Genomic DNA, 24,114 nt, shown 5'->3' with positions numbered 1-24,114 from the left:
ACCCCTGCGCCCCAGCCCTCCTTAGGAGTTTCCCAAATAAATGCTGGCACTTGACAGTTGTCCTACATCTTACACCTAACACTCGCATTTGAAAGTCTCATAGTTGTAGGGTAGGTAATTTATATCAGCCATGCTGGCTCAGTAAGTTGATATTAGAAACACCTCTGTTCACACTACAGTAATTTATCCTGTGGTATTTAAAGCTTCATGTGCTATTCATTATTATCATTCATTATTTTGAACCATTGCTCCATGTTGCGTCTCTCTATTTTGGCTTTGAGAGGTTGATACAGCTGGAGCAGAACTCACAGTGATGGGTTTCCGTTATGTCTGTGAAAGTCTCAAATTTAACATGGAACTGTGGGGCTGCTGCTTTCTAAAACCTAGTCTATACTTAGAAGTATTGCTAGGATAGTTATATCACCTATACCAGCAAACCCCTCCTAGTGTAGAGACAGCCTATACCAGCAAAAAAGTGGTGGGCAGGGGGTTCTGGTAAAGGTTATGCTAAGTCAGTGAGTGACATAAGCGATATCAGGTAGTGCACTTTCCGATCAGTATAACTGCATCTATGCTAGGGCTTTTGCAGATATAGAAATGGTTTTTTTTATTTAAATCATACCACTAAATGATATTCTACACCAGAAAAAAAATTGGAGCAGACCTGGTCTAAGTGCACTGATCACCTAAATGCTAGTTTCGTCCACTTTTAGGAACAGTAAAGATCAGTGTGTTCTTCATTGTCGTGCTCTGTAAACCAGCCTCTTTCCAAACACCACAAAAGGAGCAGAAAGGACGTTTTGAATCCAGCCCAACTTTCCAATTGTGTAAGAGGATGGGAGGAAAGAAGGTCAGTCATTGTCCCTCTCTGGACTTTTAAGTAGGAGACAGGGCATATCTACACAGGGATAAAAGACCCACAGAAGAACAGCTGCAGCTGACCTGGGTCAGCTGACTTAGGCTTACAGGGCTTGGACTGTGAGGCCTGATTTTTAACCCCTCAACTAGGTTACAGGTCTAAAAATCCAACTTTGCCTGGTCCCAGAGCTCAGGCCCCAGCCAAAACATCTATACAGTGATTTTTCAGCCCCAGAGCCTGAGCCCCGCAAGCCAGAGTCAGTCATGTGTAGCTGTACCCAAGGAGGCCAGCCTCACCTCAGACTTTTGAGGGATTTCACAGGCCCTTGGACAGCCTGCAGAACGTCAGGACTTCCTACAGCACCAGAGTTATAGCTGCCACAATTTCAAAAGTAACTTTGAACTGAATAGAGGAGGAACCGAGAGATGGGTGTTGTTTAGTCAGGCTGCAGGAAAGACATTCCTTGAATTAGTGAGCCTCAACTGACAATATGCAATTCAAGCAGATCTGTTATAACAATTCCGTGTTCGCTAGCGCTTCATGGTTGTCACCACGCTACGTGCCGTGGCTATTTGGAACACCACAATGGCAGTGGGAATAGAACTCAGACCTTTGTGTTCCAAAATAAAAGGCCTCTGAAGGACAATTATCATACTTGTTGGCAGAACAGAGCCTGTAACCAGAGTCACAGCTGAGCAGTTTTCATTCCATTCAGGAGAGCACAGTCGTGTGCATGCATTCACCACAATCCAGTTGGGATGTCATATGCCAGTTTCCTGAGTTTGAACAAACAAAAACAGTATTTGAAACCAATTTCTGCATATAGCTTCCAGAAACTACAGGCAGTAAGGCTTTTCAATCTTCCACCACAGGTAACTAGGGGAAAGGATAAGCAGAAGATGAGGAGAAAGAAGTCAACAGAGAAGAGGGAGGATTATTCTTGGATGGGACAACAAAACTGTACAGCCAACTTAGTTTCAGATTGACAGTGGCAGAGTGGTCAATAATTGCCAGCATTGAGTACAGTTTTCAGAATTTTGTCAGTCAAGTTTTACTTTGGATCCAGGTTCCATTTGATCAAACCACAACCTGTCTTCCCTGGGGGCTGCAAAGTTTGATGCAGAGGGAGTGCAATATGCAATCCCCTGAAATAGCAGAGTGAAACTAATAGATTTCCAAAGGTAGTGTAAAAATACTGTACTATTTATTTATAGGTCTTTTCATCCATAGCGCCTACAGCATTTTACAAAGATGAATAAGCATTGTTGATTCCCTTTATTTTCAGTGAGGAAGCTGAGGCTCTGGGGCCAGATTTTCAAGTTGTTTTCAGCATCTGTAATTAGGGCCACAGTTTCAAAAGTGCTTATCTCCCAGCAGCTCCCACTTTGACACTTATGGCCAGCACCCAACACAGTGAGCTAAAAGGATTTGAAAATCTAACCCTAAATTTTTGGCCAAACTCAACAAAGAGTGAATAGCAGTATTAGATGTCAAATTCATATTTCCTGACTCAGTCTTCCTGAGACCTAATACCCTTAACTCTTTCATGGCTTCTTTTATGACCATGCATGGTGAAAGTTTTTTTGCTCAGATGGGTTTTGGTTTAAGCGGAGGCTGGGGCGGGGCAGGGTGTCTTTCATGAGTCAGGCTGGATACTGCACCCCGGTTCCCCAAGAACACAGAGGTGTCTGGTATCAACCCGTCCTCCCTCCGTCCCCCACCCCCCTCCAGGGGCTGCAACCACACCATTCCCTCCTCCCTTTTGGCACTCTGGGACTGGGGGGTGAGGGTGCTGTGGTCACACCGCCCACCCTCCCTTCTGGAGCTGGGGTCGGCTATCTATCACAATGAGTGGGCTCTGGGCTCCAGCAGGAGGAAGGAAGGGGTGGGTCCTCAGGCGGAAGGGACACTGGAGACTTAACATTGTCAATTTCGTGCAAGAGCAGAGGTAAGCACAAAGTAAAAAATCTCTGAACTTCAGTTACATTACAAAAGACAAATCTGGAAGCAGCTGTCTGCTTCACAGCTGGCAAATTTTCATTCACCAGAGATTATTTACAGGCAAAGACAGCAAAAAGCAGCAGCTCAGGTCTGCCAACAGTTACGCAGATACTGCATCCTCTGAAGACAATTTAGTCTAAATAACAATTAATTCAATTTTAAAAGTCTACATTAAAAGAATGTTAAGGCTGCAAAGCTGGACCTTTAGGGAATGCCAGAATTAATACCAGAACTTTAATTTTGCCCGAAGGAGCATGTGCATTAAGATGCAATCTACATACTATTTTTTCCCCATGACCCCTGCCTCATTTGGAGCACAGGATGGATGGTGATCATTGAACGAGCAGCTATTCAATATTTCTGTTGTATTCCTCATTCAATGTGTCCTTTCCTGGGGCTGCAGCTTGATGTGGTTGAGAGGCCTGTGTAGTCCAGTGATCCTGAGCACTATGCTAGTAGGAGCCCTAACTCCTGGTAGAGTCACCCAAGCCAGACAAGGCAAAGGACAAGGACCAGATGAAAGACAATGTACTGGGGTCTTTACATTGGGATTGAGGGATAGGCCAAGAACCTGTTGTTATAAAAAAGTTAAGTTAGAGAACACAACAAAGTTCCTGCCTTTGGTCATTTCTGGCAGCACAGGAAGGATTAAGATTCAAGGTGTGACCCTATGCATTATTTAATAGATGCCATCCTGAATTCAGAATTATTCATGTCCCCAGGGACTTTTCTATGGTACTGTAATCATATTACTTGAGTGCTTTACAAACATTGATGAAATTGTCTTTGGGGAGGTGAGTTGAGCTATTCACCTAACTAGAATCTTAATTCAGTCATAAAAGCCCTGTATGCTCCTCAAGTGTGCAGAGCCCTTTCTCTGCTGCACTTTACAGGAAACGGTTTTCAATACTTTAGCAACTAAATATCTGTTCTGGAAGCTAATTAATTAACCAAATTCCAGAAATAATAGCTTAGCTTAGTGTGCTACAGGAGTGATGACTGCACATAAATGCATTTGTAAAAGAACAACAGCCATAGCCAATTTCTGATATGGTTCTGAACTTTCCCAAGAGCTTCTTAAAAGGTCATAATGGTTTTTTGGACAAATTGTTGGCCTTTAATCCCAGTGGAGCATGGACTGAATCCAGTTTGTGTTACTGATTGAACCAAGATCAAAGGATCAAGCTGCATAATGAAATAGCTGATTTTCCCAGTCTCAGTTCTGGTTCTAAGATGAATATGAACTTGTAACCAAGGGGAAAAAACAGCTGTGCATTTTGAAGGACTAAAAGTCTACCAAAGCTCGAGGTTGGAGCTGGGGGTGACCTCTGGTAAATTTTCTGGCATAAGTGAATGAACTTATATAAGGGCTGTCATGCAATTAAACAACAAATTGCATGATGAATTGCGCTGTTAAACAATAATAGAATACCATTTATTTAAATATTGTGGATGTTTTCTACATTTTCAAATATATTGTCTCTTGTGCTGTAATTGAAATCAAAGTGTACAGTGCTCATTTTATATTATTACAAATATTTGTACTGTAAAAAAACAAGAGAAATATTTTTCAATTCACCTAATACAAGTACTGTAGAGCAATCCCTTTATCTTCATTTAGATTCATTCTTTCTTTAGCAGGAAAGTTGAACTTACAAGTGCAGAATTAGCAAAGAATCCTCTGGCACCTTATAGACTAACAGACGTTTTGGAGCATGAGCTTTCATGGGTGAATACCCACTTCATCAGATGCAAGTGTAGAATTATGTACAAAGAAACCCTGCATTCTAAAATAAAACAATGTAAACTTTAGAGCCTATAGTCCAATCAGTCCTACTTCTTGTTCAGCTATTTACTCTAACAAGTTTGTTTACATTTGCAGAAGATAATGATGCCTGCTTCTTGTTTACAGTGTCACCTGGAAGTGAGAACAGGCGTTTGCATGGCACAGTAGTAGCTTGTCCCATCGCAAGATATTCTCATGCCAGATGCCTTAAAGATTCCTATGTCCCTTGCTGCTTCAACCACCATTCCAGAATACATACATCCATGCTGATGACAGTTTCTGATTAATAATGATCCAAAGCAGTGCATACCAACGCATGTTCATTTTCATCATCTGAGTCAGTCAGATGCCACCAGCAGAAGGTTGATTTTCCTTTTTGGTGATTTGGTTTCTGTAGTTTCCGCATCAGAGTGTTGCTCTTTTAAGACTCCTGAAAGCATGCTCCACACCTCATCCTCTCAGATTTTAGAAGGCACTTCAGATTCTTAAATCTTGGTTTGAGTGCTGTAGCTATCTTCAGAAATTTCACTTTGGTATCTTCTTTGCATTTCGTCAGATTTGCAGTGAAAGTGTTCTTAAAAAGAACAACATGTGTTGGGTCATCATCCGAGACTACTATAACATGCAATATATGGTAGAATGCAGATAAAACAGAGCCGGAGACATACAATTCTCCCTCAAGGAGTTCAGTCACAAATGTAATTAACAGTTTTTTTAAAATGAGCATCATCAGCATGGAAGCAGTGGCCGAAGCATGAAGAGGCATATGAATATTTAGTGCATCTGGCATGTAAATATTTTGGAATGTCGGCTACAACAGTGCCATATGTACACCTGTTCTCACTTTCAGGTGGCATTGTAGTTAAGCAGTGGACAGCATTATCTTCCATAAAGTAAAAAAACTTTTCTCTTAGAAATTGGCTGAACAAGAAGTAGGATTGAGAGGATTTGTAGGCTCTAAAGTTTTACATTGTTTTGTTTTTGAATGTAGTTATGTAAAAAAAAAAATCCTATCATGAAAGTGCAACTTACAAATGTAAAGAGATTGCACAACAGTACTTGTAAGAGTTTAATTGAAAAATACTATTTGTTTTATCATTTTTACAGTGCAAATATTTGTAATCTAATACAATATAAAGTGAGTACTGTACACTTTGTATTCTGTGTTGTAATCAAAATTGATATTTGAAAATGTAGAAAAGAATCCAAAATATTTAATAAATTTCAGTTGGTATTCTATTAACAGTGCAATTAATCACAATTTGAGTTAACTGCATTAGTTAACTGCAATTATCAACAGCCCTAATATACAAGTTCATTCACATATACACACATACTATTTCTCTTTAATGCTTTTATGCTAAGAATAAAAGTGCTTGCTTAGAAGGAGCTAAAAGGTAACTTATAACTGTGAGCAACACACTGGCCAGTCTTCCGGGAGAAACCAAAGCACCGGTGCTGGCATTTTAGGCAGTCTGGCTTGCTGGGCATTTTGCAACGCAAGAACTTTACTATGAGAATAGTGATTGCACCATGATCATCTTTGCTTTGTGGTAATAATTGAACCTTTTATCTGTTATCTCCCTTTGTTCAGTGAATTGTCTCTCTCCTCTTGCCCAGTGACAATCTTTTTTCCTTCTACACTAATCTGATTCTTTCCCTACTCCAGCTGTCTGTTATCACTATTTTGGAAATCTCAAACTTTAACATGCACATTTCCAGGCAGTGCGTATTTAATATAAAAGGACAGACAGCACTTATCTCTTCCCCCCCCACCCCCATTGTAGATATTTCACTAAAACCATGACACACACCAGGCAAAGAATGACAGTAACACATTGGTCTATTTTGACATGGTAATTGCACAAAATCCATTCACCCAGGTTGGCACAGGGCAGTGTCAAACTAGCCTAGGAGAGCGACCAATGATGCAGAGGGGTATGGATTTCCCCACTTCTCAGAAAAGAAGCTGAGCAATATCCCCCAGCTGGAGAGGTGTGAGGTTGGAGGATAAGAGCTGGCTACTGGAAGGAGGCTGGGCTCTCACCTGGGATCTGAGGAAGGAGGCCAGACAAACAGAGACAGAGCTTGGCTGGGCTCTGGGCAGACTAGAAAGAACTTGGGCTATGCTCCAACCTTCCTTTCTCTATGCCAACCTAAGGATTTTCTATCCTGCACTCCAAATGACTAATAAGCACTACTGTTTTGACAACACTGTTTGAGTCTTGCCAAATGCTTGGTGAGGTGCATTAATCCCCAAAGAGCGTACAAGTCTCTACCAAGAGTTTCTCTCAGTTGGCCTTGCTGAACAGAGCTCTCATTGTGAAACAGGAGTGCTGGAGCCCCCAAGGTTCAGTTTAAGGAGGCAGTGAGGCCTCACTGGCTCCCTGAAGAGATTCCTCCTAGAGACTATTCTCCAAAGCTAGGGGCGTAGCACTGATCCTATGGCTCCTAGACAACAACAGATAAGGACTTTGAAAGTGATATCACCCTTCAGGGTAAAAGTCAGCTAACAGCTATTGGGGGTTAGGAGGAAACTTTTCCTGGAGACAGGTTACCCCAGAACTGCCTGCTGCAGAGCTTCTTCCTCTGAGACAACTGGCCTGGTACTGTCCACTCTGTCAGAGACAGGATACTAGACTAGCTGCACCACTAGTCTGATCCATTATAGCCATTTCAATGCTAACAAAAATGGGATTTTGGCAAAAAATAAAACAAAGATTTGGAAAACTGTCACGATCGTTTTTGACCTTGTGCTGTCTCATTCCTTATGGTACTAATCTCAAGGAGAAATCTAGAAATCGCTGCAGTTGAATTTTCTTAGATCTTTTCCCTTCTGCACTCATTGTTAGTGCAGAGCAGCTTTAATGTGTGGTTAGGGTTTCATAGGATGCAACCATTTAAGTGTAACTAAAGGCTTTCTTTGCAGTAGTAAATACAAAGGCAAGTTCATACTTTGGCCACAAGAGGGTGCTATAATCATGCCTTGTTTATTATAAGTACCAAAGGGTATATCTCAATACACTTTACAGATGGCAAATTATATTATCTCCTTGAAGAGGTGTTAATAAAAGATAATATTAAATACAGAAATGGATGTTTAAATACTACCACATGTGACAAAGCCATCAAAAGCCAGGAAATTCACCATTATTGGCTCATTGAACCTGGTTCTTGTAGGATGATTTAAAAATAAAAGTTTCTTTTTAAAAAGAAAAAAAATGAAATGTCACTGAAAACAGAAGAAATTCTTCAACTTCCCTAGCTCCTTATGTATGCTAGACATGAGTAGACACTTTGCTATGAAAGATGCTGCTGAGCTAGGAATTACAGTAAGTCTATAAGGAACTAAGCACTATGATCCTGATCCAGCAGAGCCCTTAAGCATGTTTAAAGTTAAGCCAATAATTAAGTTCTGTTTTAACAGAGCTCAGTCCCCAGGACAGTGGTCCCCAACCTTTTTGGCTGGCGGGCGCCAGCCAAAGGACCACTGTGTCGGTGGAGCACCCGCGGTGGCATTTCGGCAGCGACACCTCTCGATAACGTCACTTGCCGTCGACAAGCAATGTTATCGAGAGGCGTCCCCGCCGAAATTTGGGAGTGACACCTCTCAATGTCCCTTGGCGACAAGCGTCATCATCGAGAGGCGTTCCCACCAAAATGCCGCTGCTGCATTTCAACGTGTGCTCTCCCAGGGGCCAGGACGCGGGCGATGGGGACCAAAGATGACAAAATGTGTAGACTATTAATTGTCAAGTTAATAACTGAAAGGAAAAGGCCAAAAACATCAGCATTGCAGATATATGGGAAGAGTGGAAATCGGGCTGGAGGCAGTTCTGTTACTGTAAAGCCCTCTACAAGTGATTGTCTGACAGGAATTGGATCATGCCTGACAGTTACAGCCAGGCAGGGTTGGAACAGGGACATTGTAATGAAGCCTGGCCTGACATGAGTGATTAACACATTGAGGGAGGCCTCATCTTTTGGAAGATGAGATTAGGGAAGGAAATAAATTATGAGGTTGAAAACCATGTTTGTGTTAAATAAAGATAAGTAAACAGGTCAGCATGCTAAGATGACAATGTCTTTCCCCTCATTCTGGTGACCTTTGTGTTTCTCAGATGCCACAAACTGACTAACTTCCCAGCTAAGAATTTCCCTGGAACAAGGGGAGATCAGGTGGCATAATGCTAGTGGAGCATGTCAGGTACAGAGCAAAGGAGCATTTCAGCAATCCTCAGCTACTGCATGGTACATTAGGGGTCATAGCCAGCTGGCGCAAATTTTATCAGTGCTGAAGCAAATATGGCTTGTAAATCAAGGTACCAAACCCAGCTCCTTAGTGGGTACCTCCTTTCTCTAGAACCAAGTGGATCTTGGCACAGGAAATAATGTGGCTCATTATTATTTGCTTTTGATGTACCCCGAAATGTGGTAAGTGCTTCATAAAAAAATCTGATGTCTCATCCTATTGCATAAACATTCTTTTCGTAGCTAGAACACTTGGATTTGGTGACTCTGCATTTCAGGGTCACTGAGAAATAGGAATGGAAATGAAAGTTCTAAAAGGTCCTGAAGTCCTGGCAGGTGGAAAAAAAGTATGTGGGAGGATTCCCAGTCTCTTTCACTAAGGAGCTTAAATGGCACCAATGAGATTTCCAGAGGGATCTGAATGTAGCAAGGGCACATGGGTTTGGGATGAACAAAACGCTGAAGTACTTTTATTACTCCAGAAGCTAAAAACACCTCACTCAGCCCATAAACCCATATCCACAGTGCACAGAGAAGCCTGATCAGCAAACATACCAATTCAGGGATGTAGTCCAGAAGTGGTGGTATCATGCATGTGCAGTCTGGTCTGATCATCTCCGTAATGTCACCAGTAGATAGCGCATTGCCCTAGGACTGACAGCTGGATTCTACCAGTTTGTCTCTGATCTGCTATGTGACCTGATTGATCTCACCTGTCTGTGCCTCTGGTCTCGGCCTAGGTATGTCTATTTAGACTGTAAGCTCTTCAGAGCAGAGACTGTCTTGGACTATGTTTGTACAGCACCTGGAGTAATGGGATTCCTGTCACTATGATAATGCAAATCACCACTAGATAAGCTGCAACCACTGCCTCAAACCATAAATTAGCCATACTTCAAAGTAGCGAAGAGTCCTGTGGCACCTTATAGACTAACAGACATTGTGGAGCATGAGCTTTCGTGGGTGAATACCCACTTTGTCAGATGTATGTAGTGGAAATTTCCAGGGGCAGGTATATATATGCAGGCAAGCTAGTGATAATAAGGTAGTTCAATCAGCGAGGATGAGGCCCTGTTCTAGCAGCTGAGGTGTGAAAACCAAGGGAGGAGAAACTGGTTTTGTAAAAGAGAAACTGCTGAGTTTCAGTTCATCTGCAAATTTGACACCATCAGCTCAGGATTAAACAAAGACTGTGAATGGTTTGCCAATTACAAAACCAGTTTCTCCTCCCTTGGTTTTCACACCTCAACTGCTAGAACAGGGCCTCATCCTCCCTGATTGAACTACCTCATTATCTCTAGCTTGCCTGCATACATATACCTGCCCCTGGAAATTTCCACTACATGCATCTGACGAAGTGGGTATTCACCCAGGAAAGCTCATGCTCCAAAACGTCTGTTAGTCTATAAGGTGCCACAGGACTCTTTGCTGCTTTTACAGATCCAGACTAACACGGCTACCCCTCTGATACTTAAATTAGAGGCCTAAACTTAGAACCTGCATTATAAGACATGTTTTGATTACAAGCTTACAGCTAAAGCACTTTCCATTTTTAAACATGTGATAAGATGGAAAAAGTTATTCTGTACCCACTTCTTAGTACAGGTTGCAGCTTTAGTCCTAGATGGGGATCTGAATTTCTTATTCTTTTTAACCTTTATCAGCCTTGGACTACTACAATACTATATTGCCAAGTGACAAATAGCATTTTAAGAGAAAGTAACTTTCTGAAATTGGTTGCCATGGTTGAACTCTCTGGCCCAGATCCTCAGCACATGGAAATCGGCAGAGCTTCATTGAAATCAATAGAGCAGGGGTCGGCAACCTTTCAGAAGTGGTGTGCCGAGTCTTCATTTATTCACTCTAATTTAAGGTTTTACGTGCCAGTAATACATTTTAACATTTTTAGAAGGTCTCTTTCCATAAGTCTATAATATATAACTAAACTATTGTTGTATGTAAAGTAAAAAAAGGTTTTTAAAATGTTTAAGAAGCTTCATTTAAAATTAAATTAAAATGCAGAGCCCCCCGGACCTGTGGCCAGGACCCAGGCAGTGTGAGAGCTACTGAAAATCAGCTCATGTGCTGAAGGCGGCATGCGTGCCATAGGTTGCCTACCCCTGCAATAGAGCTATATCAGGTTTACATGGCTGAGAATTTTGCTTTTTTTCTATTAATGGCCAAGACTTAATAAAAATAGAACTAGGCTTAAGGCAGCCAGGCTGATGGTGTATGCAGCATGCAAAACCTCAAGAACATTTCAAAAATGTAATAAGATTTAAGAAAAGCATGAAAGACAAAATATTTTAAACCTCTGAAATTATGAAAACCTTACACGATCCACCAGATGAATGAAATTTTCTTTTCAGAAAAAAAAAGTTCATTTCTAGTAAACACATTTACCTATGAGAAATCCTATGTATCCACCCAGCCTCACCACCTTTAATTGCTTTATAAACAGGATGCACTTTCATAGCCAGAGTTTCTTGATTGTAGCCCTTCTTGTAGGAAATAGTCACTAACAGTTCTCTCCCTCTGTTTTTCTTCTCTCTGTCCTTCAGAGGCTCACCCCAAAAATGCAGATAAAATTATTTGCCCATATTCATTCCCTTCCCAGTGAACCAACCACATTTTAATAATACCAAACTCTTATAAAGCACTTTTTCATCAGTATATATGAAAGTGCTTTATAAAAGGAACTCTCTCTCTCTCTCATCATCATCTGCATGTTAGAGCTAGGGAAATGGAGGTGAAATGTTTTGCACAAGGTCACCCAGCAGCAGCACTGGGAATAGAAGCCACATTTCCTGAGTCCCAGGCCAGTGATCAATCCATTACAACACACTACCTCTCTAGGGAAAATAGTTTCCTTCTGAAAGGATGCCAATAAGAAGTAGATTGTAATTAAAAGCACAAGTTAGCTTCCATATGGTCACTCTGTTGCCAATCTCTGTTTTGAATACTGAGGCAGAATTATTTTTCTACCACCTCAGGGATAGTTATTGTGGGATTGTATACATCTACAGGGCTACAGCCAATGTAGTTCCCCTCGAAGAAAAGAAAATAGAGCACAGAATCCTTTGGATCTTTTGTGGGGTAGAGAGAGAATTATACGGGTTATGGAACAAATAAGAGGCAGTAGGAGAAAAAGTGTAATTCGGGCCAAGCCACCTCAACAACATTCCTTTAAGTAAATTGAAGATGGAAGTAGAGACACATTAATTAAGGCATCAAAATTCCAATTTCCAGAAGGTCTTGGGTGAATATGCAAAAAGCCTTAAAGAACTGGGGAAGCAGCTAGTAGAGACTATGATGCAATAAGAATTTATGAGAAAAACAAGCACAAAGCACAAGCACAGTCCTGTGCTACAACATCACTCTATCAGTGGCCATTTGGATATTTTATATGAAATAACCCACCAAACTCAAAAGGCTGTATTTGTGGGAACAATATTGTTGCTGTCAGGGGTTTATCACAAAAACACCCCTGAGTTTGCTGGATGGGTCTTGGAGCAGTGGCCAATCCTGCCATTAACTTTTTAGATACATATTTCTCTCCCTTCTCCCAGACTCTCTGTTTATCCCTCTTTTAGACTAAGGTTTTGGAGAAAATCAGAAAATATCTTGTTCAGGCTCATTTTGCTTATTATCACCTTTGTTAGGCATTTCAATCAACTTTTCAGCCTTGTGTTAGTACTGAAACAATTCTACAATAGGGAGCATCAAGAATTGTGGAATTCACAAAACAAGTCCTAGATACTAAATATTTTGACTGCGGATCCTAGAATTTGTAGGCGGCTGGGTAGATTTCTGTCTTTGTTTAGCTCTGTGCTGCAGCTTTTACTTGGAAAAGTGTTCACTGCTCCCAGTCAGATTCAATAAATGACATGCCACTAAATTATGAACAAAGGGGTCACAGACTCCACAACTAAAGATGAAAATGTTTTTGTTGAAAATCCAGTTTTGACCCATCTTCTGATTTTCAAAGGAAGCCTTCTGGTGGGCCCGATGATTCAAATACTTCATCCCATGCCAAGAGAAGGGTTTTCTGTTGGTTTATTTTATTTATTTATTTAGCAGTATTGGAAGGGAAGGGTAAAGTAGTTATTTAAGGGGAGAAGCAGGCTGTTAGGACACAATGTAAAGTTGGTGTTTTTCATTTCTGGAGACATGAAGGCTTTTTTGGTCTCACCTTAATTCAAAGCCTACTTACCGTACAGCATTCACACACTCATTTTCACCGATAGCTCCTGCCAAAATCCTGTTTGACAAAGCTTATGTTCTAAATTAAAAAGTTGTAATTGCCAATTCCTTAATATTGGCTATGTCAGATTTCTTAGTAAGGCTTTAACTAGAGCTGAGTGGAAAACAGCTTCCTACAACCCCGCCTCCCTGAACCCCCCAAATTGTGTCTTTTTCACAAAAAAGACAGTTATCTTTTCCGTAAGCTGTGTTGCTCATACCCATTACACAGTAAGTGTGCATGCTCACCACATGCACCGGTGCCAGAAGTTTTTCCCCTAGCAGTACCCGGCTCCCCCAGCAACCCCTGGAGTGGTGCCCCTACGCATGATAAGGGGATCTGCGCACTCCCCCAACCCTCAGTTCCTTCTTGCCAAAAAACTCAGAGAGGGGAAGGAGGGCGGGATGTGGAATGGACATGAGCAACACATCTGGAAGAACACCAGTTACGGAACAGGTAACAGTCTTTTCTTCTTCACGTGATTGCTCATGTGCATTCCACAATAGGTGGCTCCAAGCTAGATCTGTTGGAGGTGGGTAGCAGTTCACAGGCTCTCGGGATGGAGTACAGCCCTGCTGAACCCAGCATCCTCCCCGGTTTGGGAGATGATTGCATAATACAAGGTGAACATGTGACCCAAAAACCATGTGGCAGCCCTACAAATGTCCTGATTAGGAACAGGGCTAAAAAGGCATCCGACCAGGCTTGCGCCCTAGTCAAGTGTGCCCTCACAATCAGCAGCGGAGGGACTCCTGCCAGGTCATAACAGGTACAAATACACGAGGTGATCCAGTTGGAGAGCTGCTGAGGGGAGATCGGCCGACCTCTCATGCGTTCTGCTGAGGCGATGAACAGCTGCAAAGACTTCCTGAATGGCTTAGTACGTTCCAGTTAAAAAGCCAGTGCCCCATCGCACATCCAGCATGTGCAGGCGGCCCTCTTCACTGGACGCATGGGGCTTGGAACAAAGCACTGGCAGGAAGATGTCCTGACCTGCGTGGTAGGTGGAGACCACCTTAGGGAGGAATGAAGGATGCAGTCGGAGTTGGACCTTATCCTTGTGGAACACCATGTACGTGGCTCAGAGGTCTGTGCCCTGTTCCAAGACCCATCTAGCTGATGTGATTGCCACTAGGAAGGCTACTTTCCATGACAGGTGCAACCACGAGCATGTGGCTAGCAGCTCAAACAGGGGACCTGTCAGTCGGGCCAGCACCAAGTCCAGGTCCCACTGCGGGACTAGGGGCCTAACATACAGGAAAAGATGAACCAATCCCTTGAGAAATTGACCAGTCACAGCATGGGAGAATACCACGTGGCCCTGCACTGGCGGGTGGAAGGCTGATATGGCTGCCAAGTGCACCCTGACAGATGAAGGCGCTAGGCCCTGGGCTCTAAAGTGAAAGAGGTAGTCTAAAATGAGCTGGATTGGTGCAGCCATGGGCGACACGCCCCAAATCAGCTACCCACCAGGAAAATCGAAACCACTGTCAGGTAGACCTGACATGTGGAAGGCGGTCTGCTTTCCAGGAGGACACACTGAACCCATTCAGAGCACATCCTTTCCTCCTAGCCTAACCATTGAGCAGCCACGCCATGAAGTGGTGTGCCACTAAGTTGGGGTGGATGAGGCAGCCCTGGTCCTGGGAGAGTAGGTCTGGGTGGGATGGTAATGGCCACGGCAAGGTGACTGCCAGGCTCATGAGAGTCCTGTGCCAATGTTGCCTGGACCATGCCGGGGCGATCAGGAGGACCCAGGCCCTGTCTGTTTTTATCTTCTCCAAGACCTTGCCAATCACTGGGATTGGGGGGAAAACAGAGAAGCTGGCCTGACCAGGATAAGAGGAAGGCATTGGAGATGGCACCTGTGCCCAACCCCCCGGAGCAGAACCGGCGGTTCTGCAGTGTTGCAAACAGGTCCACCTGGGGAGTGCCCCACCTTTGAAAAAATCCTGTGCACCATCTCTGGGTGTAGTGACCACTTGTGCTGAGAGGGGATGTCTTGGCTCAGATGATCTGCCCATGAGTTCTGGGCACCTGATACATGGTGGGCTTGTAGGCAAATATGGTGGGGTATACAGAAGTCCCACATCCTGAGGGCTTCCTAGCAGAGGAGCAGCCTGTGCCTTGCCTGATGATGTAAAACATTGAGGCAGTGTTGCCTGTGATAAACCCGACCATTCTGCTTTCCAGCTGAGCAGAAGGCCACACATGCCAGACAGACCGCCCTAAGCTCCTTGACATTTATATGCAGGGCAAGGTCCTGCACGGACCACAGACCTTGGGTCTGAACGTTCCTGACATGGGCTCCTCATTCCAGGTCCAGCACGTCGGACACCAGCTCCACTGATGGGGCCCTGCCCCTGAACAGGACCCCGTGGAGCATGTTGCCCAGGGAGGATCAACATTGTACGGATGTGATCACCGGTTCAGGCACAGTCTGTCTCTGGCCTGGGAGAAGACCAAGGCCACCTTGAGCTGTAGGAGCCTTATCCTGAGTCTGGCATAGAGAACCACATATGCGCACGCCAATATGTGACCCAGGAGCTGGAGGCATGCTCTGGCTGTGGTCACAGGAAACCTTGTCACTGTGTTGATGAGCCCTTTTTAGGGTCTTGAATCTGTCCAGTGGAAGGGAGACCCTGGCTGATGTTGCATCCAGGACTGCCCCAATCAACTCTATGCAGTGCACCGGGACTAACACAGACTTAGTGTCATTTACTAACATGCCTAGAGTGACGCACATGAACAGGAGCACCACATGATCCTGCACCTGCGACCTGGAGCTGCCCTTGACCAGTCAGTCGTCGAGATAGGGGAAGATCTGAACCCCATGACATCTGAGGTAGGCTGCCACCACAGACATGCACTTTGTGAATACGTGACAGCAGTGGACAGGCCAAACAGGACTGTAAATTGGTAGCGTTCCTGCCCAACCATGAAACAGAGGAAATGTCTGTGCCCCTTGAATAAATGAATGTGGAAGTACAGATCCTGCAGATCGAGGGTGGTGTACCAGTCCCCAGGATTCAGGGAGAGGATGATGGATGCCAGAGCCAGTACGAAACTTGGGCTTTACCATCTACTGGTTCAGGTCTCGCAGGTCCAGGATGGACCTGAGCCCCGCTTTGGCCTAAGGAAATAGCGGGAGTAGAAACCTTTGTGTCTGAACTCCGTTGGCACCACTTCCACTGCTCCTAGGCCAGGAAGCCACCCCATCTGCTTCAGCAGGGCCTTGTGAGAGGGGTCCCTCAGGAGGGATAGGGGCAGAGGGTGGGGTAGAGGTAAACTGGAGGGTGTAGCCCCAGGAGATGGTGTTGAGGACCCATCAGTCCGAGGTCAGTTGCAATCACTCAAGGAGAAAAGCACACAACCAGTTGGAGAAAGGAAGCTTTATGGTGGGTAGATTCCTGCTATGAACTGGTAAATTGCCCCCAGGCCTCCTGTCAAAACTGATGTTTTCCCACTTGTTTGCCCTTGGAAGGCCTAGGTTGGGGGGCAGACCAGGACTGCCTCCGTGGGTGTTTCTTGTAGTCCTGCAACTTTTTATAAGGGGGCTTATATTTAGAGCCAGGACATAGAGGCCAAGGGTCTTAAGCATTGTGCGGGAATCTTTCAGGCCGTGTACTTTCTTGTCCATCTGTTCTGCCAACAGGGCCTTGCCATCAAACAGAAGGTCCTGCAAGGAGTTCTGCACCTCAATGGACAGCCCAGACTACAGGAGCCATGATCCACTCCTCATGCAGGCTGTGGAGGCCATAGATCTTGCAGCCGTATCCGCAGCATCTGACACTGCCTGAAGGACTGCCCTGTCAGCTGCTGTACCCTCCTCCATCAGAGCCTTGAACTCCTTCTTGTCATGCTCTTGGAGGGAGCCCTCAAATTTGGGCAAAGAGCTCCCCCAAACTCAACTCTTACCTCTTCAGGAGGGCTTGGTGGTTCACCACCCTTAACTGGAAACTTGAGAATGAATAAACCTTTCTCCCAAATAAGCCCAGCCTGCTTGAGTCTTTATTTTTTAGAGTAAGACCGATTCGACCACTAAAGAGTTGGGGCAGGGTGAGTATACAGGTATTCATGCCTCTTGATAGGCACGAAGTACTTCCTTTCTGCCCTCCAAGAAATAGGGGGAAAGGAAGCCTGAGTTTGCCATAAGGCGTTCGAAATCTTTGCCACTCCTTCATAGAATGGGAGGGCCATTCTGCCTCATGCTGAGGCTGAGAGGATGTTGAAGAGGGAGGCCAAGGGTTCCTCCACCTCCTCTGCTTGAAGGTTGAGGCTTGATGCCACCCTTTTCAACAGTTCCTGGTAGACCCTAGAGTCCTTTTGTGGAACAGGTGGAGGAGGGGCCGTAATCGCTTCATCAGGGGAGGACGAGGATAGGGGTGCGGTACTCTGCATACCCACCAGTGCCAGCAGTCCCATCACTTGGTCACCCTCCAGGTGTGGAACCGGAGATGAATGCTCCACCGACTCCTTCCTGGGAGGCTGATAAAAGGAGACCGACTGTCTCTTTGAGGCTCTGGCCACCAAATGAGCCACCACCGGGAGCTGCGTTGGGGGCCATGGGGCCACTGCACCTGCTGTGGCACCGACAGAGCAGGCTGTTCAGCCTGACTAGCCTGTCCCATTTACTGACGACTATGAAGGGAGGCTGGGTTGGCTTATGACCTGCTGCTGTCCCAGGACCGGGAGAAGCGGTTGTGTTAGGAGTGGCGCCAACCATGAGACCATGATCCTGGCATGGAGGAGTGGGAGTACCCCTGGTATCAGCTGCTCTGTTATCGACTCTGACAGGCGGATCCGCAACGGTGAGGTGCTGGTGATTGATGCCTGGGACTGCAAAGTCCTGGAGCAAGACAAAGAATGGGAATGGCGTCGATGCCCATACCATGATGGGCTACAGTAGCCTCTCCGAGACGAGGACCTCTGGAGCAGTCTGTCCCAGTCTCGACAGGGCACGCTCTCCTCATGAGGTCTACAGTCCCTCGAGGCGGAGCCGTGCTTAGAACCCCTGCCAGTCGGTACCCAGCCAGACAACCTGGTGGGGATTGATGGGGACTGCGCACAGGGTGGTCGCTGAGTGGCAAATGGCAGCAGAAACATTCCCTAGACTGAGAACAGTACTGACCAGGCAGCAATGGCAGAGATCCAAGCGGTGAATTGCCTCTGGACTGAGAAGCCAACAGTGGTGGTGCCCCTGGTACTGGCAGAGACATAACGTCCCGGACTGCTTGCAGAGCCTCTGGTGTGGAGGGCACCTGGATGTCTGGGGAAGTCGGCGCAGAGTGGGCCGGGCTTCTCCGCTCAAGCTGAGGCCGACAGGGATCGAGAACTGCCCAACATGGGTCTAGTCTCTCGCCCGATCTTGCTCTGGTGTCTCGGTGGAGAAGACTTCTTAGTCTTTTTGGAATGTCCCCCAGACGGGAAGCGGTGCAGGCTGGTGGAAGGCACCGAACAGTCGCCACGCACCAAAGCCACAGTGTTCGGTACTGACCCGGAGCAGCGCACTAGAGTCGGGGTCAATGCTGACTCCATCAGAATGGCTCTGAACCGAATGTCCTTTTCCTTCTTGATCTGAGGCTTGAAGGTTCAAATCTTGCAGCGATCGCGGAGATGGGTTTCCCTCAAACAGCGTAAGCAGTCCGCATGTGGATCACTCACTGGCATTGGTCATCTGCAAGTGTCACACAACTTAAAGCCTGGGGCAAGGGCATGCCCCAACCCTGGCGCACTAAATTAACCCTAAATTACTTTAACTACAGGTACTACTAACTATGAACGAATAAGAGTTCAAGAGGGAAGCTGCAGCCAAGCTGGAACAGAGCAGTTCTAACACCTTCACTGACGGCAAGAAGGAACTGAGGTGGGAGTAGTACGCAGCGCCCCTTATACCGTGCCATAGAGGAGCCAGTCCAGGAGTTCCTAGGGGCAGTTCCCTATAGGTACTGCTAGGGGAAAAACTTCCGGCACATGGCGAGCACACACCCCTACTGTGGAATACACATGAGCAATCACTCAAAGAAGAATATCTAAAATGCAAATATTTCAATTCAGAAATGCTGCTGCAATTGCTGAAGGGAATTTTAGAATGGGTATCTCATGATTCCATTTTCCTTTATAGGCCAGATTTCCAGGCTGGACTACCTCTCTCACAATCCTTTATGGGAACAAGAAGCAGTTCATCATGGAAGATGCAGTCCAGCCAGGGAGCCCAGTCCATAGAGAACAGAGACATGGGACATAATGGTACATATCCAAACAAATATATTTTGGTTTTCAAGCTTCTAGTTTTTTGACCAAAAACTTTTAAGTTTTCTGCAGTAAGCAGACATTTTGGGAAAAAAAAGTTTATGTGAAAACCCAATTTATAGCTGAAAAGCTCTTTTGCTGGAAATTTTTTGGCCAACCCTTTACCTTCTAGTCCAGGGGTGGCCAACCTGAGACCGAGGAGCCAAAATTTACCAATGTACGTTGCCAAAGAGCCACAGTAATATGTCAGTAGTCACCCTCCTCACCCATTTGCTTCTCCCCCCACCCCACTCCCAGTGCCTCCTCCCATCCACGGCAGCCCCGCTGATCAGCACCTCCCTCTTCCTCCCTGAACCAACCAATCAGCTGTTTTGTGGCATGCAGGAGGCTCGGATGGGTAGGGGCAAGGGCATAGCAGGCTCAGGGGAAGGGTGGGGAGGGGAAGGGGTGGAATGGGGACAGGGCCTGTGGCAGAATCAGGGGTTGAGCACTGAGCACCCACCGGCACATTGGAAAGTCGATGCCTGTAGCTCCAGTCCCAGAGTCAGTGCCTATACAAGGAGTTGCAGATTAACTTCTGAAGAGCCGCATGTGGCTCTGGAGCCACAGGTTGGCCACCCCTGTTCTAGTCAGATCCTGGAAAAATTGGAAAGTCTCACAAGTAAGAGCAGAGCTAACTTACATTTGTGGGTGCTAAAAGGGCTTAGAATTCAATTGTTCCACTTAAGCAGCTAACACATATGAGCCTCATCTGGCTCCTCTCTGTGCCCAAGCTGCCTATTTCCATCCTTACCTTTAGACTGAGTCTAATGGAGGTGAGGCTTGCTGGCCAGAAAGGTTCACCAATGCAACAACAAATTAGGATCAGTTATACAACTGGGCATCTGGAGTAGCTAAACCCAGCTCCTGTAATTCAGTGCATCATGGACAGAGATAGGGAAGAGGATCTGGTTCCTACTGACTTCCCCCTCAACTTCTTTGGGGGTTGTAGGCAAGGAGATCTGGCTTCTTCCAAGAGTTATCTACCATCACAGGGCAAGCAGTGACAAGATCTTCCTTCTCCCAATATCTGTGGTGAATTAAGTGGTGAATTAAGAGGTGAACAAGGGAAGGGCACTCTCTTAAGACAGACAGCTCAGCTTCATTCAGGCCCTCTAGTTTACTGCCCTTAATGTACACAAAAAGAGAACCACCTGGCAATCAAGGTTCAGTGGTGCTTGGGGCTGAGCCTAGTTAGCTGTTTTGGGAGCTGTACTGACATACAGGTTTGAAAACAGGTTGCCTCACTGCAGTATATAGGGACTGAAATTTCAGAGCACTACTTGCCCCTCTCTCCATCCCAGAAACACAGGTCCCTGCCAAAGAGTGAGACTAGTAACAGCTTCAGAGTCAGGGAGCTACAACGGCTCTCTGATGGCCCCTTCTTACCTCCTGTGCTCAACCTCCTGTGTTGGCAGAAGGGTTACAAATTCTACTGACTATGCCAGCAGTGCTTTACTAAATTTCTTGGGTTCTTCTTTAAAGGGGCTCTCAGAAGTTACAAGTTTTATTACCCATTGTCTGCCACACAGAACCAGAGCGTGTAGTGCTACTTTCCTACATAGGTGCAACTCCTCCACATAAGATCTCCTGAAAATCACCATGATTTTCTAGAAATAAATGATCAGATTTCCTTTATTCCTGCTGTTGCAAATAAGCAGGTATCAGTGTTGACAGCTTATTTTAATAAGAACCAATCCTGATTATCTCGTACTGGTGATAATTTAAATCCTGGACAGATGCAGATGTGCTTATGCGGAACTGTCACTTTCTTCTACTACTAAGTTAACATACTAGTTCACGTAAGTTTTAAATGCTCTTCGACTTGTGATAAACACAATGGGCTCAATTCTCCATCACTCTGCGTCTTATGCAGAGAGTTACGCTAATGCACAATGTGTGTAGGACTCTACTGAAACAGAATGGGAGCATTTTATCCACACTAAGTCTCTGTTGCCTTGCACCAGAGCAGACCCCAAGTCACAGAGATACATTTGCTCACAGAGAGATATGATATGAGGGACCCAAGAATCTGCTCTTTCCATATCTCCAGCCCCACCCCCGACAAAAATGCTCTCAAACATGTAGGAAGGCAACTCAGTGATAAGCAAACCCATCAAGTGCTCTTCCTTGGAATACTTTGCTGATACATTCTGTTCCTAAATGATATCATCAACACCCGGAGGATAATACTGTTTAACTTGTATCCTTTGAAGTGTGAGAAAGGACCTGGGGGGGGGGGGGAGAACAGATCTCCTCAGGTACATTTTTGAAAACACTTGCACTAGGTGAAATTTGGGGCACTGCAAAGATAAAATATTTGCTCTTCAAACATATTTTTGAAGCCTTAGGGATAAGTCATCCACAGCAGGACAGGTTTAGCAGATTGCAGAGAGGCTTAGCTCCATCAGGCTAGGAAAAGAATCAAGAAAAAATTCTACCACCAACTGGGAGGATGGTTAACAGGTGACTCCCAGAAGTCCTGCCCAGAAATACTCACCAGCACATTGCTGTGATACCTTGCCATCTCTGACTGCTCATAATGCACTTTATTTTTTCCTTTGTACAAAAAACAAATATAAAATTTAAATCCAATACAAAGTGAATACTAGCAATGACAAGTTTACATTACAGTAAAATAGGATGTCAATGCAAATGTGTTATCTATCAAGACATTAGTTCTTTAAAAAAAACTTTACCTCAGTGGTACATGCATTACATAAAAAAACTGCTAGAACTTTTCATCTAGTTCCACAAAAGATATCCAATCAAGCCATTCAAGGGCAGAAATATTGAAGAGACATCTACAAACCCAAAGACATTTTCCACATAAAAATCATTGCTAACAGAAATGGTTTGTTTAGTCATGCTCTTGTTAAAACCCTCCCACAAAAGCTATGCATAAAATTCTTAGGACAGAAAAAGCTCAGTAAGTTTGTTAGCATAGGCAACCATTCAGTAGTTTCAAAGAATCTTTCAGACATTTTGAAAAGGTATCGTAGTTTTCAATTTGTGTTTTCTCATAAAACCAGAACTACATTGACTCCTTTTTCAAAATCTAGTCACAGCTGACTACAAACTAGTTCTTGAGTGAAGTGAAAGAGTAGTGTACAAAAATATTTAACGGAACTAGCAAGGATGTATCAAATGAGTCTCTACTTTGCTCCTTAAGGAAAACCTTTTCCATATTCAAGGTTTGTTTATTTGTCCCATAAACAAGACTGCACCTGAGGGATAAAATAAAGAACACTATTACTATATATACACACATATCCAATTTGTAAGTATTGTAGAGCATTCACTGAAAAATAAAAATTTACAGAATGTGTTCAAATAAAATCTAGGTAAGAAGGCTGTTTCACACTCCATGAGCTTGCTTTGTTTTGGTTAGGGGAATTGTAGATTAATAAATTATTTGTTTTCAGGTGAATTAGGAGTGTATATGAATATAGATTCTCCCAAGGACCCTCCCATACACTTTAAGGTCAGAAGGGACCATCATGATTGTCTAGTTTGATCTCCTGTGGAGTAGGTTTTCCAGTTCTTCTGGTTTATTTTAAATGGAGTTAAAAGCACAATACAGAAGCATATCGTATTTTGTATTTGTTTTAGCAACACTTACTGGACAGCTTCAAGCTTTCCCACCTAGAAATTACAGTTTGCAAGTAGCCATTATACTATACAAACTCAACTTGCATGCAAAATAATACAAAACATTGCTTACCTGTAGGATTGTGCCGGATGAAAAATACAAATGGTCTATCTACTATAAACCAAGGAGGGGAGGATCTGGCTATTAAAATTGCAGCTTCCAAAGAAAGTTAAAGAGAAAAATAGGATGGAAAATTAAACAAGTCAAACACTATCACACTACAAACAGTGCAAATATGAAGCATCCAACAGGTTTATGATTTCCATTCGATATTTGTTTGCTCCTTTAGGCATTCCATTTCACTAACATGCATCAGTTTATCAATTGTTTTATATCACCAGTGGCAGCCTGGGTCAGCCACGAGGCCATTTTATCCAATGCTATCTATTGCAAATGAGCCTTCTTATATTGCTCACCAGAACCACACAATCCATAACAAAAAGGGAAGAACTAATAATTAACATCAAAATTCAAGATTGTTCCCCTACAGGAAAACCCAGCTGCCACCTTAGGGCAGTGTTGCTTAAATGTGGTTCTCTGGAACAGCACAAGGATGCGTATTAGGAGCCAAGGAATTGGCCACTAGATTTTAAACTTGATGCTGTTCTATAGGTAGCAAGTGGAGTAAAGAGACGTGTTTACAATTTGTGGAGGGCTATGTTTAACTAATTCTGTATTGACCCAAAAATTCACTTAACCCCTGCCTCCCCCGCCCCCCAAAAAAACTCAGTAGTAAAATTCATTTGATTTTTTTTTACTGTCCTTTTTATGTGCTTCTGCTGAAGTGATCTCAATTTAAGCACTCACAAAAGATTTCCTATTTCTGAGAAAATCTAATTAATTTGTTTTAGTACAGCTACTTTTAATTAAGGATTAAATAAAACCAGAGAGAGAGAGAACTACTTACTTGTTGCTGCAGAAGCTTTGGTTCCATCTTCACTAACTTCAATTTTTGCTTTTTGTAAAATATGAGACACATGAAGGCTTTCTGTTCCTGTGTGACCAAAACAAGAACAGCACCTGTGTTAATA

The 24,114-nt window shown here is 44.3% G+C and overlaps 1 protein-coding gene across 2 annotated transcripts in view; it reads right to left on the bottom strand.

Moving 5' to 3' along the window:
- Nucleotides 1-21,942: 21,942 nt before the first annotated feature.
- The window catches only part of SERPINE2 (serpin family E member 2), a 38,781-nt gene continuing 36,609 nt past the window's right edge, over nucleotides 21,943-24,114 (bottom strand). For both annotated transcript variants that reach the window (XM_030576116.1, XM_030576118.1), the window contains exons 7-9: nucleotides 23,991-24,077; nucleotides 23,156-23,239; nucleotides 21,943-22,658 (exon numbers count right to left, since the gene is read on the bottom strand). In XM_030576116.1, coding sequence (XP_030431976.1) covers nucleotides 22,621-22,658; nucleotides 23,156-23,239; nucleotides 23,991-24,077 — 209 coding nt within the window. In that variant the 3' untranslated portion in view covers nucleotides 21,943-22,620. The remainder of the gene's footprint in view (nucleotides 22,659-23,155; nucleotides 23,240-23,990; nucleotides 24,078-24,114) is intronic.

The sequence above is a fragment of the Gopherus evgoodei genome, chromosome 9, assembly GCF_007399415.2.
Source record: "Gopherus evgoodei ecotype Sinaloan lineage chromosome 9, rGopEvg1_v1.p, whole genome shotgun sequence".
NCBI lineage: Eukaryota > Metazoa > Chordata > Testudines > Testudinidae > Gopherus > Gopherus evgoodei.
Note: the sequence above shows the minus strand (reverse complement) of the source record. Positions and strands in the feature narration are given on the sequence as shown.